Source organism: Vigna unguiculata, chromosome 5, assembly GCF_004118075.2.
Source record: "Vigna unguiculata cultivar IT97K-499-35 chromosome 5, ASM411807v1, whole genome shotgun sequence".
Classification (NCBI taxonomy): domain Eukaryota; kingdom Viridiplantae; phylum Streptophyta; class Magnoliopsida; order Fabales; family Fabaceae; genus Vigna; species Vigna unguiculata.
Genome location: NC_040283.1, coordinates 22,775,391 through 22,790,420, shown reverse-complemented (window position 1 = coordinate 22,790,420; position 15,030 = coordinate 22,775,391). Strand labels below are relative to the sequence as shown.

The following is a 15,030-nucleotide window of genomic DNA, read 5'->3' as shown; positions in this document are numbered from 1 at the left end:
GTTAATAAAAGTAGTTATAAAATGATTATATAGAATGAGACGTTCTGAACACACATAACCCCATCATAAGTTTATAAAACTAATTTTCCAGCTTTACTGGTGATACAAATGACCCAATTTGACTCACTAAATTAAATGAAAAGGGGGAAAAAAGAGTTTTCATTTTACTCTTTTCTGATACTTTTAGAGGATCTAATAAGTTATTTTAGCTGTCCCACGCTAAATCCAGGTTAGTTTTACAGGCAAATGCCATAAAAGAAATAATTCATGATGTTATATATAATTGTAATGCATTTTAAGTCTGCCCGTCTTTAACTAATACGAATATTATCATGAAAATGATAACTTGTTTTGACACTCTATTTACCTTGATAGATAAAAATCCCATTTTTCTCTCTCAAATATAAATAATTTCTAATTACTTTTACTTTATTACAAGGATCATTCTTTTAAAAATGTTCCTATAAAATAATGATATTTTTATAACTAAATTTTAAATTTTAATAATTTTTTCTGAGTGATATTTTCTAAATAATTTTGAAATATAATATAGAAAAATGAGAAACAAAATAAATAAAATATCACATAAAAAAGATCATTTCATATTATTAAAATTTAGTTATTAAAAAATTAATTTTCAATGTTTTAACTTTTAATGTCTGATCTTAATTATAATCTTTTATCAAAAGGACAGTTAAAGAAAGTATTAAAATATTAGTAAAATTTAACATAGTTAACTGATTTTCTTGAAATCATTATATTTATAAATAAGAATAAGTTAGTAATAAATATGATAACTAATATAATGAGAAAATAACCAATGAAATTGAAAGTGTAAAAAAATTAAAGTTGATTAAACGTAATATGCAATTTCTAATCTTATTTATGAGTGCAACAGCTACATGTCATTCATGTGTTTTTAAACATTTGTCCAAAACCATCTACAAGCACAGAATTCTGTAACAAACTCATCATTTCATTTTCCATTCTTGTTCATAAACACTACAGAAAATGAATAAAAAAACAATTTATTTTTTTCGGTTGGTAACTCCAGAGTGGAAGCTGAACAGTCACAAAAACAACGAATCTGAGCCCTTGGATACTGACATCACAACTGCCACGTGTCAGATGAATCTCCTTTGTTTAAACTTGATTTTATAATAAGAACCTAGGACTCCACCCCTTTCTTCACAGACACAAACACAGAGAACTGAGACCGTATTTCTCGTACACAAAACCACAAAATCTCTCTCATTCCCTCTCTCAGATTTTGCATGGAGTTTAGTCCAAGCTTCCCTGAGAAAATGCACTACCTTTCTGGGATTTTCCCTGAAATCAAATCAGAGATTCATGTGTCAGAAGAGAACAGCAGCTTCATGTACCAAAACAATTTCAACCATTTTCAGCAGCACCATCCCCTGAACGAGCCAAACCATGGTCACCCTGAAAGTTTTTTCGCAGAGGGTTCTTCCTCCATCATTGCCCCATTATTCTCTTTGTCCTCAGCAGCCCCTTCTTCAGGTGGCTACAAACCCACTTACCCCAATGAGTGCCTGAAGGGAGGGTATGGCAACCCCTACTACCCCATGGCCTATGCACCAAACAATGTTGAATCCATGCATGGTCACCCCAACAAGGTCATCTGGGACTTTTCCCAGAAGGCTCGCCTTCACTCTGGTCCAAGTGCAACTTCAGATCCTCAGGTGGGTACTTCTTTTGTCACTATCTTTCATCAGTCATTGGAACTGGAAATGTTAATGTTTTTAATTAACATGAAGCAGGTGCAGAGGAAGACCAATGGCCAAATTCAGCAGAGGATGACAAACATAATCAAAGGCCAGTGGAGTGCTGAAGAGGACAGGTATATACCAAAACCTCTGTCTCTCTCTCTTAATTATCTTTCTCTGTCTGTTATTAAATTCTTTGCAGTTTCGCCTATGAAGCTTTTAATGAAAATTTTCCTCATTGATTTAGGTCCTGTCTTTAGTGAGGTTTGTTAGTGTTTTTTTGTCCCTTATTCATCTGCTTGGACAAATGGTGAACGCTTTATGTGGTTTTGTAGCGTCCTTGTCCAATTGGTGAAACGCTTCGGGATCAAAAAATGGTCGCACATCGCCAGGTTGCTCAATGGCAGGGTTGGGAAACAGTGCAGAGAGAGGTGGCACAATCATCTCCGGCCAAACATTAGGGTTACTTCATCTTCTATTCTTTGCTTACTTTCTCTCTCTCTTACACTTATAAACATTTTCTACCAATATTTCATCCCTAACCAAAATGATACTAAGACTTTTATTTTTTATTTTTATTATTTATTTTTTGACATAATTTAATGTTAATCATTAATTAATGTATTATTATCTTTTAAAAAAAAATTAATAGTCCACACTAAATTTTGTCAGAAAATAAATAAAAATCGAGAGTCTTAATATATTTTTCAAATGGTTTATCATAGTATATTCATTGAATATTTTATGAAAGATAGAAGTTAATAATATCATCTATAAAATACTTAATGAACACATTTTTTTTTCTATTTTGATATAAACTTTTCCAAGTTGAAATGAATTCTGGTATTAGCAGTAGAAAAAAAAAAGTATTTGACACCATTAATTATCATTTGACTACCTTTTATAGAGATAAATTAATCTCAACAAAAATGAATTTTTAATCTACAAAGAAAAAGAAAAAAGAAAGAGAGAAAGGTAATGAAAAATAGTGTGTAATGGAAGTAAAAAAAAAAAAAATAGTGTCAAATAGCATTGTCTTAGTGGTAATTGAGATATCAGTAGCCAAAGTTACACAAGAGGATTTTACCCAGTCATGTGTCTCTGTGTGGAGAGTTCATTTCTCAAAATTTTTAGGATCTTCAACTTCACTTAAATTATAAAAGATTTATTTATTAAATTAAATTCATAAACGGATTAAATTGTAGTATTTATATAATTTTTAAGATAAAATATATTTTTGTCCTTAACTTTAAGTGAAAATTAGAATTAATCTTTTTTTGAAACTTTGAACCAAATTAGTCTATCATTTTTAGAAATATATGAATTTAGTCTTTCTAATCAAATTTTGTTAAGTTTATTTAATGTTTTTTAGTTAATATTAAAACGAAAATGTGTCAAACTATGTAAACTGTTTAAATGTTATAATGAAACGCGTCTGAAATCCCAAATAAATTTAATAAAATTTGGTTAAAATAACTAAATTTACGTATTTTTAAAATTTAGAACTAAATTAAGTCAAAAATAATTCTAATTTTTATTAAAAATTAAGAAACTAAAAACATATTTTACTGCTAATTTTATTACAAAACCCCGACATTTTCAGCTGACACCATATGTTTTATCATGTATGTATCTATAGTTGAGGAATAAGAGATAACAATTTATTCTTTCTACATTCTTTTTCATTTATAACTAATTCCCTGAAATCTATGAGCATTTAGGGGCATTTGTTTGTACTTTTGGTTGTACTTTTTTCAGAGTAAAATTCTTTCAAATTCACAAATATACATTTAAAAGATTTATAACATTCAGAATTTTTTCCCCTCAAAAATGTAATTTTAATTTGCAAATTCAAGTAAATATTTTAAATTATATATAATTAAACTATATTAGAAAAAAAAAACATCTTTAAATTCTGTGAAAAAAACATCTTAAAACTAAAAACACACACATATATATATATATATATATATATATATATATATATATATATATATATATATATATATATATATATATATATATATATGTGTGTGTGTGTTTTTCTGTGTGATTTTAGATAATAATATTCAATGGCTAATACTTTTTATCACTTTGGTAAATTATTTTTTTAAAATGGAACTTTATGTCTTTTTATAGTCTTTATTTAAAATAAAATTATATTATTTCTCTTTTACATATAAAGTATGAGAATATTATTATTATTATTATTATTATTATTATTATTTCTTTTTGAAAAGTTAAAAATAGTTTAAAGTTACCATTTCCTTTATAATTTATTACTCTTTCTTTAAAGTTAATTTGATTATAAATGATATTTATAACGTTTGAAATACAATAAGAGACCTGTTCTTCTTCCAGTGTTTTTCCCGGTTATTATTTAAAAATATAAAATGCTTTTAATTTGCACTTTAATCTAAATTAGGAGTCTCAAAAATAATTAACCCGATTCATATGTATTGAGTTAAAAATAGGTCAATTCAATTCAATTATTATTGATGAAATGTAAGTCAACTTGCTTTTCATCGCCTCAAATTCATTTAAAAATGATTTAAATGAATCAGGTCAACCAACAAATAAAAAAATTAAATTTTTTCAATTTATTCGGATTTGAATCCATAATGACTCAAATCGACTCACATGTTTGAACCCACCCATATTAACATTTATTATCCAAATAAATTAAAATGAAAATTTTGGAGAAATAAAGTGTATAACAAATTGCACTACGTACTTGTTAAAATTAGTTTATTTTTAGTGTGTGTAACTTTTTTCGTGACATTATTTGGGAACATATTATTTAGGTAGCAATAATATTAAATTTTTCATAACACAGTTAGTAGTGTATTTTTCTTAAAAATTGTTATTAATTTAATATATAACAATGTTTATCATAATTTTTGACATACGAAACTTATAATACAATTAAGTTTTTAAAAAATATATTTAGTTTCTCATCTATTTAAGTGTTTTTTTTAAGATATACTAATATAATTAATATGTTAACAAATTTAGTATTAATTTTTATAAATGTATCTGTGACTTGAAATTGGCCTCTCCTCTTGTTGCGTCCTACATATGAGTTTCAAATTGACACTTATTTTTTCTTGTTTCTTGCATACCATCCCTTTGTTTGTATTAACATACATATACATTCGTTTCTATCTATATTTACTTTTTCTTTCATTCGATTTATTTATATCTTTCTCTTGTTTTCATTATATATTAACTCATAACATTTATTGAAGCAAAATGTTACATGCACACCTTTAAGCATTACCACACGTATTAAATTCCTAAAACTATCTTCTTCTTTTTTATTTAATATAACTTTACAGGTGTTAAGCAAGTGTAGAGTGAAAATTGAAGTTTTTATATATCATCACTGTTCATTGCATTTCCCTTCATCTTCATCTCTCTTTTCTTTCTACACCAAGTGCAGTGCATCATGTATATGCGTATATCTAACTTCACATATCCACGCATGCAGAAGGAGTCATGGAGCGAAGAGGAGGACAAAATCCTGATCGAAGCTCACAAGGAACTCGGGAACAAATGGGCAGAGATTGCAAGGAGAATGCCGGGAAGGACCGAAAACACCATCAAGAACCACTGGAACGCCACCAAGCGCCGCCAGAAGGCAAAGAGGCAGAGGAACAAGCGCAGGAACTCCAAGGGTACACCCACACTTCTCGAGAGCTACATAAGGAAAGTCACTGCGGCGGAAGACTCTGAGAAGGATTTGAAGAACTCCCTCAGCAAGATGAACCTCAATGACACCACCAATACGGGCCTCTTTCGGGTTCGCTACGAGAGCTCCGAAGGTGACTTCAGCTCCGAGGAGGAGGAGCTTGGGTGGAGCCTGCAGCACCACGTGCCATGTGCCGCCGCTGATGGTGGTTATGTGCCGGTGATGGTGAACGCTGGGGAAGAGAGCACGATTGACTACGAGGTTGCCATGCAGATGGTACCGGAGGTCCAGATGAGGAAGGAGATGGATCTCATGGAGATGATCTATAGAAAAGGTTAAGGTCCAGTGCTCTTGGTTTCGACTCTCATCACATCGTGTTCCTTGTTTCTTCTTTGCTTTATCTCCAGACATCATTTAAACTGTGGGTTTTATGTTCGGTTGGGTTTGGTACCATGCCGTGGATATTTTAGTTCCTTTCTTTTGTCTTGTGATTTTCTGTTCGAATGTCATCTTCATGCGCATTTGTTTTGCTTATGTTTCGGCTGTAACTAAAGCTTGCATTTTTTTAGTTGCGTGGATAACTGGTGCAGACTGCCCTGTTTATGACCAGTGGCTTCTTTAATAACTTATGTAGTGCTCATTTCTTTCTGTTCATTTCAACTGTTCAATAATCTCTAACTCAGATTTTAGGAGCAAAAATAAAAATGAAAATGAAGAACAGAAACTAAGGGTCTGATTAATTTCAATTTCATTTTTTGTTTTTATAAATTAGTTTTTAAAATAAGTTTGTATTAATTGTTTAGTGTTTTTTTAATCCTGTTTTTCGATTTTCATCTTGTTCAACATATTTTTCAATCCCATTGTGTCTCCTATCCTCTTCCATCATGATGAAAGTAATTGAAGGGAGGAAATTATTTTCTTAAAATCTACCAAAAATTACTTTTACCCTAATTTAACAAAAGGGAAAAATCTCACTTCTTTTCAATATTTTTTAAGTTAAAAACTATCTGATTTCTCATAATATTTTTTTTTCAACAAATAGAGTAATGTGATTTTAAAATGACATAGTTTCTTTTTTTTTTTTACTATAAAGTTTTATGAATCAATGGTTGTCCATTAATTTGATATGGTTACTGATATGATTGATACTCATATGAATCATTACTCTTTATGTCAATATTTGTATTAACTAGTTGATTTGTTTTATTTATGGGTTACATGTTGTATCTATAAATAAGACTCTTTCTATTAGTAATAAGACACTGAAAAGTTACTCCCCATTCTCTCATCTTTCTTTTTTTCTTCTCTTTATTATTAGCTCTATTTTATAACACGTTACCAGCATGATGTTCCAACCAACTGAGGGCTAGTTAAAGTTTTTTCTCTCTAAAGACAATGTTATGCATGTCTTAATCCAGGCTTTTCCTAATCCTTTCTTCATTTACAATTTTATCTTGTATTGCTATTTTTGTCATAAGAATAATTTATCTTTATCAATCTTCATTTATGTCTAATGATGATGATGATTATTATTATTATTATTATTATTATTATTATTATTATTATTATTATTATTATTTATTATTATAAATATTATGATGATTATTATTACTATTATTTTATGTTCTAATTCTAAACATGTCAAACCTTACAAATTTTGAATTTGTGACCCTTGATATTACAAGGAAGAACTACTTATATTGGACATTAAATGTTGAAATACATTTAGATGCAACGGGTCTTGGTGATACCATTAAAAAAAGAAATAAAGCATCTGAGCCAATTAATTTGCTCCTACGACAACAATATTGTGAAAAAAAATTTCACAAATATTCTGAATTTATTTCATGTCTTTGTATGGCTGAACAAAGCAATGAGCTTTTGATAGAAAGTCATGAAACATGTCGAATTGGTTCTGCTCCATTCCTAGAAGTGAATTTGATTTATATTTTAATGATCATGATATTGATTATGGACATGGTTATAAAGGAAATTTCAAAGACACATTTTGTCACCAAAAGTGGCACAATAATGTGAAAATATTGGCGTATAAGATGAAAATATATATTATCATTACGATGGTAAATGCCATTTGAGTTATAAATAATGAGAAGAACATAGAAACAAACTTTGCTTATGAAGATGGTGATTCTGATTATGGCCATATGGATACTACTCATCTTAATATTATTATTTTCTTTGTTAAACTAAATGGAAGCATTGATCGCCTCATTGGTTATGAGAGTGTTAAAAAAAGATTTTCTCATTGATATATATGTTTATAAGAATGAATGTTGGCACTAACATCAATGATGAGGATATGTGTCTTATTGATAGTGCAACAAATTATACAATTCTCACGAGTAATAAATTTTTCTCTTGTTTGGTAATGTGAGACATCAATGTTAATATTATTCATAGTACTACAAATATATTTGAAGGCTCCGAAAGAGCTATTACACTTATACCAAGAAGTTGAATAGAAACTTATTCAGTTTCAAGCATATTTTTCTAAATGGATATTTGATGATTGTTTTTCAACAACCATTTCCTAGCAAGTGTACTGGTACGTAGTAGTATCAACAAGTGTCGTATCCACAAGGATTTAGCAAGTATATTGATAGTTTGATTTTGTGTTTTTGGTTTATGATAAAAAGTGCAAGTAAAATTAGATAGTTGTTATTAGATAGATTGAGAGGAGTATGGGCTATAAACTGATTTCATCTCATCTTCTTCTACTAAATCATTACCATCTTGTTTACATACATTGCAAATCATTCAATGTCTTGGGAGTATTATTTCTATGTAGATCTAGGTTCATCTCTGATACACTAGAACCTAAGGACTCCAAACCCCGATATGATTCCTCAACTCTTGGTAGAATGAGTCCTTGCTTTAATGTGCAAGACTCTATCCTCCGACATCCACTCTGGTATGCCATGAAGCATCAAATACATATATGATGATTGATTGGACCTTAGTTTGAGATCATTCTTTCAACTCCATCCCAACCAGTGAAATAGGATGAGTTGTCAATTCATCCACACAAGTTGAGACCAATCTTCCAACTCAAATCAAACCCTTGAAATAAGATGAGTGATCAAGTCATCATTAAGCATAAATCAAATCACAAACAATTGAATGAAAGCAAAGATAAATACCCAAGAAGTAGAAGTGAATAGAATCAGAATTGATTACATCAAACCAAGACACGAGAGAGTTTAGCTACTCATAGAATATTACAATGCAATTCTAACAGCATCTACACATAAGATCTATACTAAGAGCACCTCCCTCGTGCCTCAAAGACCCTATTCTACCCTACTGCTACATTGTGGAGCCTCCACTTAATGCTTAGAATGAAGATCCAAGGTCTTTTATTTATAGAAATTTTTGGGCGGTGCTCAACCCAACTTTTGGCGCTCAGCCATGCGCCGCTTTAGTGTTGAGTACATTCTCTTGTGACTCAACCTTGCACCGACTTAAATGTTGAGCATATTTTGTTGTGGCTTAGTCATACACTGCCTTAAGTGTTACACCCCTCTCGTGGCTTAGCCATGCACTGCCTCAAGTGTTGAGCACCTCTCTCGTGGCTTAGCCATGCACCACCTTAAGTGTTGAGCACCATTTTGTTGTGGCTTAGCTCCAAAATTCATATTCTAAATACTTCCTTGACCGCCTTACTAGAGCTTAGCCGTGAATATTGGGGCTCAACTACATCATTTTTAATTCTTTGAGAAATTGTTGCAAAATCATCAAAAATTCATCAATTTCTTATTTTTGTTTTTTGAATACCTCATTCTCTAATTATAAGCTAAAATAGGTTGTTTACTTACAAAAAATGATCAATTAAAGCATGATAAGTGTCATGTTTATATGGAAACTTTATGCATTCTAGACACTTATCACAACACCCCACTGTATCTCTTTGTTTGTCCCTAAACAAAGCAAAACAAAATCAGTTTGTACAGAATGGGTCAAAATAATTTTTTCATTAGTTGGCCCAAGAACTCATATGAAATCTCAAGGAATGGTTCACAGTACTAAATGACATCCATTCAAAATATCAAAATACAAGTGCAAAAATAATTACATAGTTTTGAACACAATTTCTCTCACCAAATTCTGATTCAAGTGCAAGAGATTTTCCTCCATAGTTGAGCATTTCACTTTAGGCAACTTTGCAAGCTTCCACTTAGTGTTGTATTTTTTTTTTCAATCACTATGTACACACAATTAGCATGGATCACTAAAGTCTTTTAAGGGTTGTAATGTGGCTGGGCTATCAAAAGGTATGGTTTTTCAGGATAAACAAACACTCACTAATAAAGGAATTTTAATGGTATGCACATGACATGAGTTTCTTTCTTTCTATTCCAACCTTGTTTGGAATTCCTCATTTTTCCCTTAAAGGTGTATCAACTTTTTCATTCAACCTTTTGGGTTGCATTACAAGTCATTATTTCATTTCTTCATAACACCTGGACCTTTCTTTCTTTTTGATTCCATAACAGCTCCCAATTTGCTTTTCATAACACATACATATTGTTCTATCTCCCTCATCAGTAAGGAAGGTAGGATTTTCACATATTCAGGCCCAGGGTGCGTGGATGTAAAGCTAAGGCTCAAAGGACAATTCAGTTTATGTTGGGTTAGCTATTTGGTTCTAAGCTAAAAATATTCAACAAAGAACATGCCTTAACACAAAACAAGTGAAATTACTCAACAAAGATGCCTCACTCATCTCACCATTGGTGTTTGGCTCTCTCCTCTTACTAGGTGGATTCTTTCTTTATGTCAAACTGTGAACTCAATTCACAATGCATCTTAAACCTTAAAGTACTAGGACTAACCATTTTTCCTGATTTTGCAACTCCTTAAGTCTTTTAAAGTTCAAAAATGTTTTTCAGATTTTTCTCCCAGTTCTTGTTCTAACCAAAATTCAAGAAAAAAAAATTATGTGCAATTCTCAAAAGATATCAGCTGCCCAAAATGTTTATTTTTATACTTATGAAATATATAAAAGCAAAAACTAAAATTAAAAACATAAATTTAAATGTGCAAGAATTTAAAAGAACTTGATTAGCCAACTTCAACACTAATAAATGGATTGGCCAACTTCAATATTAACAATTTGTCTTTTTGGTTCAAATCATTGACTTGTTTAGCCAGCTTCAGTACTACTTGGTCAAGGATTCAAAGCCATTTATTCCAGTTCCTTTTGTTACGCGCAATGTTCATTGAATGTTTCAAGGTAAGATTAGAGATCCTCATGATCTTTTCCTGAAAATAGATATGACGAATAAGGTTAAGAAATACAAGTTTAGTTTCTAATCCTTTTGTAGCAGGTGGAAGGACGGATCTTGAAACACTTTTAGGTTTTAGGTCCATGGCACAATCTTCTTAAAGCACATGGTCCACCCAAAAAACCTCTAATGATGATTTTGCCATCTTCTTTATTTGTTTGATCAATAATCTCATGTGTTGAAGAAGAGCTTTCTTATAATCTTTCTTAACCTTGTTGATGTAGGATTATCTTGTTCCTTTTAGAAGATTAATGAATATGGTGATGATTGATTAAGAAAACCAAGGAAATCCCCACTGGACATTAAGATAGCAAGCTATTTAGATGTGAAGGTTCCTTTCCAAGGTTCTAGAGAGGAGGAGGATGGATTGATAGAGAGTAAGAAACCAAAAGGAAAAACATATAATAGAAATAATATAAACCAAGAAGAGTAAAGAAACCTAAAATGAAAAGCAAGGGAAAGGGGAGGAATGGAGGATTCACGCCACTACAAGGCTAGGCTAGAAGAAGCCATGGCAACCTTGAAGATGAGTGGTGTATGCCGCCACTTGCCAAGACAAGATAAGGCTTGAAAGAACTCCACTCCCTAAGGAGGAATACTCTCACAAAAGGTTGAAACACAAAGTGTATAAATCCTCCAAAATGTTCAACCATTGTACAAGTGTTAGAGGTCCCCTTAAATAGACAAGTCAAGGGGCCCCTTAGCAAAACAACTAAGTTAAAGGATTACAAAAGAAACCTAGCATGTTCTAGAAAGTAGGTCATCCTAGGGTGCACATGGGTGAATTTTCGTCCAAGCCATCTAGGTGGCAAGTCTTCATGGCCAAGGCTCCCAAAGGAAGGTTCTAGAACATTCTAGAAAACTTGGTGTCCAAGGCATGTGGGCCTCCCCTTTCTAGATGCTTCTAGAAAGTCTTATTCCTTCTCTCTCTTCCTTAGGACGCCAAGTGTCTCCTATGTGGTCCTCCTCCTTTCTTATTCCTACAAAAGCAAATTAAGGAATTTATTAGCATGTTGGTTTAAGGTTAAGCTAATCTTTTGAGTCAACAAGTCAACCCAAAGTCAAGGTCAAAAAGTCAACTTAAAAATAGTCAACCAAGCCAACTTAATGGAATTTCAAACTAAAGAAAATAAAAGCAAAGGAAGGGATCAAGGAACTCCCTTTCTTCTAAGCATGTGCCATGGGCCATCATCCTTGGTAGGGATCAATCCGTTATCACTTGTTCTTGCTTATTGATCGTTGACGCGATCAAATTAATACTATTTATCTGTAACAACTTCAGTATTGTTAAAAAAGTAGTCAACAAAATAGAAAGGGTAAAGTAACCCAAAGTCGTCTCCTAATGAACACGAAATTGATTTTTAAAAAATTAGTTCTTATAAAACTATACAAAAGAATTAGTCAAATAAAATAATAAAAACATGAGAGATAAAGATAAAAAGATAAAATAAGATAAAAGTAATAGTAAAGAAAAATAGGTCGATTCCACTACTTTTTCAGAATAGGATTCATCATTGGTTTCCTAAAGATTATTGTTATTGATTTCTTGTTTAAGACTTCAAATTAATCAATGTAACTTCTCAATTAATTTGTTGGCGTTCTTACTTTCAACCAAAGTAACTTCTTAATCAAAAGAAAGAACTTTGTAGATTAATCTTAGTAAATTTAACCAAAGTAACTTCTCAATTAAATATTACTAATCCTAATCATGTCCATTCTTTTACCTCTTATATCTAGTAAAAAGCTAATTAGCCAAAGTAACTTCTTGATTAATTCTAATCTAAGTTTTCACCTTTAATCAAAGTAACTTCTTAATCATTAGCAAAAACTCATGCAATCATATGAAAGTTTCTAAAATTAATCAATGTAACTTCTCAATTAAAATTTAAAAACCCTTGGACTCATACGATTGTTATGTTATGTAGATTTAACACCGTGCTAACTTGCTACAATGTAAAAATCATTACTTTTACTAAATTAAGAACCAAAAGACATAGATGAAAATAAATCTCAACAAGAATCAAAAGAACAAACAAATTAGTTTATCTAACCTCAAAATCCAATTAAGAAATTACAATGGAATCAACCTAAGAAGTTTAGCCTTTCATGTAATGCAAAATAAAAATAAAAGAAGAATAGAGAGAGAAAAAGGAAATGAAATTAGGGCCCCCTTAAGGGTTCCTAAACTCCGAAGTCCCAAGCTTGTTTTTTTTTTTTTTCTGCTTCTTCCTTGGTCTCTTTATATTGGACTTGGGCTGGGCTTTTCGGTTGCTAAAACCTCTCAAACATCTTTTAAAATAAAGATAAAGATCAATATTTACAAATATTTGGAGAGATGTAGACTATTTGACAAATATAGTTGGTTGATAATATAAATATCTAGTATAATTAAATAAATAAATTACTTAAAGATATATGATAAATTATCACAAACTAATATTTGTATTAATTTTTCAAATCAGCCATTTTGAAATCTGATAGTCCAAATTTACAGAGACATCCAAAAATATCAATATTTCCAATTCAACCCCTCTTATTTGACAAACTTTGACCAGTCTTTGCCCAGAGTTGACTGTTTGACAAGATTTGACCATTTGATTGTCTAATGAGGAGCTGCCACATGGCAATGCATTTTCTCTCTCCTGAACTAGGTGTGCGTGGTCGTAATAGTGGAGTCGCAAGCGCGAATTTTCTACAGGTTTCGCGAACTATGGTGGACAAGATCTGATGCGAGAATGGAGGAAGTTGACGCTTGCGTTTCTGGTGAAGGTCGCGCATCTCGTATACAGGAGGAAGGTCGTGGCAAGCTACTACAATGGTAGTTTGCGTCATTCATCGAGGTTCAACACAGTGTTATGGGTCTGCTTCAAAGACGCTTGTTTGGTCACAGTGGTTTCGTCGTGCAGGTGCGACTGTTGTAGGTTGAAGCTAATTAGTGGTGCGTGAAGAACTGTGGCATCACTGCAGATGCATAGATGAAGCTTGGGTGGCTGCTGTGCTCTCCGTTTTCGGCAAGGTGCGAGGCTGATGGTGGACGACATGGAGGATGGCGGTTGCCGACATGGTGATGGTGGGAGAGGAGAAAAATTAGGGTTTCTGTTTGGGAGATGGGAAGGAGATGATGAGGTGGCAACCTTCCATTGGTTCTGCTTAGAGTGATAGGATAGTGACACATCGCAACAATGGTTGGAAATTTTAATTAGTGGAGGATTGCCACATGACAACTTATAAATGAGGCTGAACTTTGAGTGGAAGGAGGTGTGTAGATAGGAATATTAGGGGTGCATAATAGGTTTTTGGTGGCCCATCTGGAAAGAGGGGAGTGTATAAGTAATGTTTGGGGTGAAAAAGTGATTTTTCCAGAACTTGGTAATTTTAGCCTTATTTAAATGTGGTTTGTAACTTTAATCAATTTATTTTCCCACCTTGAATGAGCTTAATCTTAACTTCAACTGCATCAACAAACGTTAAAATATCCAAAAATAATTTATGCAGCTAAAAGTCACTTTTTAAGACATTTTTATCACACAAGTTCAATCAGTCTAATTATCAGAATTATCAATTAAATCACTCTTTAAGCACACAAATTCAATTAAATACCCAGAATTAAACATTAAATGAGGGCAAAAATATGCACTCATCACTTATCTTTTTATTTTTTTTCAAAGATCAAATTATCTGTAGAGTAACTTTTTTTGTTTCACAAAAGTGGGATCAAATATAGCAAGAACTCACAGCCATTGCATATTTTTCGATCAGCACCAAAATTGGCGCTCAGCGCTGAGACCCCTAAAGCTTCCTTGAATTGATTTTTCAGGTGGCACTCAGCTGCATAAGGTGGCGCTCAGCCACAAAACAGAAACCTAGAATTGTTCTGCAACTATTTAGAGGATTGATGAATTCTCCCCTGTGATATCTCTTTCTAGTAGCCTAAAACACAAGATTTCAAACAAGAAAATAGGATATGTATCTCTAGAACTTACTTATTGCTTAAGATTTGTGCGAAAACAAAACAAAAAATTAAAACCAAGACTGTACAAAATGAAAAAATAAATAAAACTTTCAACTATACAAACCCAATATTTACCAAATATGTACATATTCACAAAAAGAATAGTTAGATATACCAAATACTTGAACTAAATCCTAGACAACGACGCCAAAAACTTGATGACTGTTTTTCAACAACCATTTCCCAACAAGTGTACTGGTATGTAGTAGTATCAATAAGTGGCGTATCCACAAGGATTTAGCAAATATATTGGTAGTTTAATTTTTGTGTTTTTGGTTTGTGATAAAAAGTGAA

General features: G+C 31.8%; 1 protein-coding gene across 1 annotated transcript; it reads left to right on the top strand.

Moving 5' to 3' along the window:
• Positions 1–1,216: 1,216 nt before the first annotated feature.
• Positions 1,217–6,002, top strand: LOC114183025 (myb-like protein Q). The gene is made up of 4 exons (XM_028069856.1): positions 1,217–1,703; positions 1,782–1,861; positions 2,063–2,189; positions 5,218–6,002. The coding sequence occupies exons 1-4, from the start codon at positions 1,275–1,277 to the stop codon at positions 5,755–5,757; spliced, it is 1,176 nt and encodes a 391-aa protein (XP_027925657.1). The 5' UTR covers positions 1,217–1,274; the 3' UTR covers positions 5,758–6,002.
• The last annotated feature ends 9,028 nt before the right edge of the window (positions 6,003–15,030 follow it).

Coding starts and splice junctions, on each gene's coding strand:
- LOC114183025 (XM_028069856.1), top strand. CDS start 1,275: ATGGAGTTTAGTCCAAGCTTCCCTGAGAAAATGCACTACCTTTCTGGG. Junction 1,704..1,781: donor GTGCAACTTCAGATCCTCAG/GTGGGTACTTCT, acceptor AACATGAAGCAG/GTGCAGAGGAAGACCAATGG. Junction 1,862..2,062: donor TGGAGTGCTGAAGAGGACAG/GTATATACCAAA, acceptor GTGGTTTTGTAG/CGTCCTTGTCCAATTGGTGA.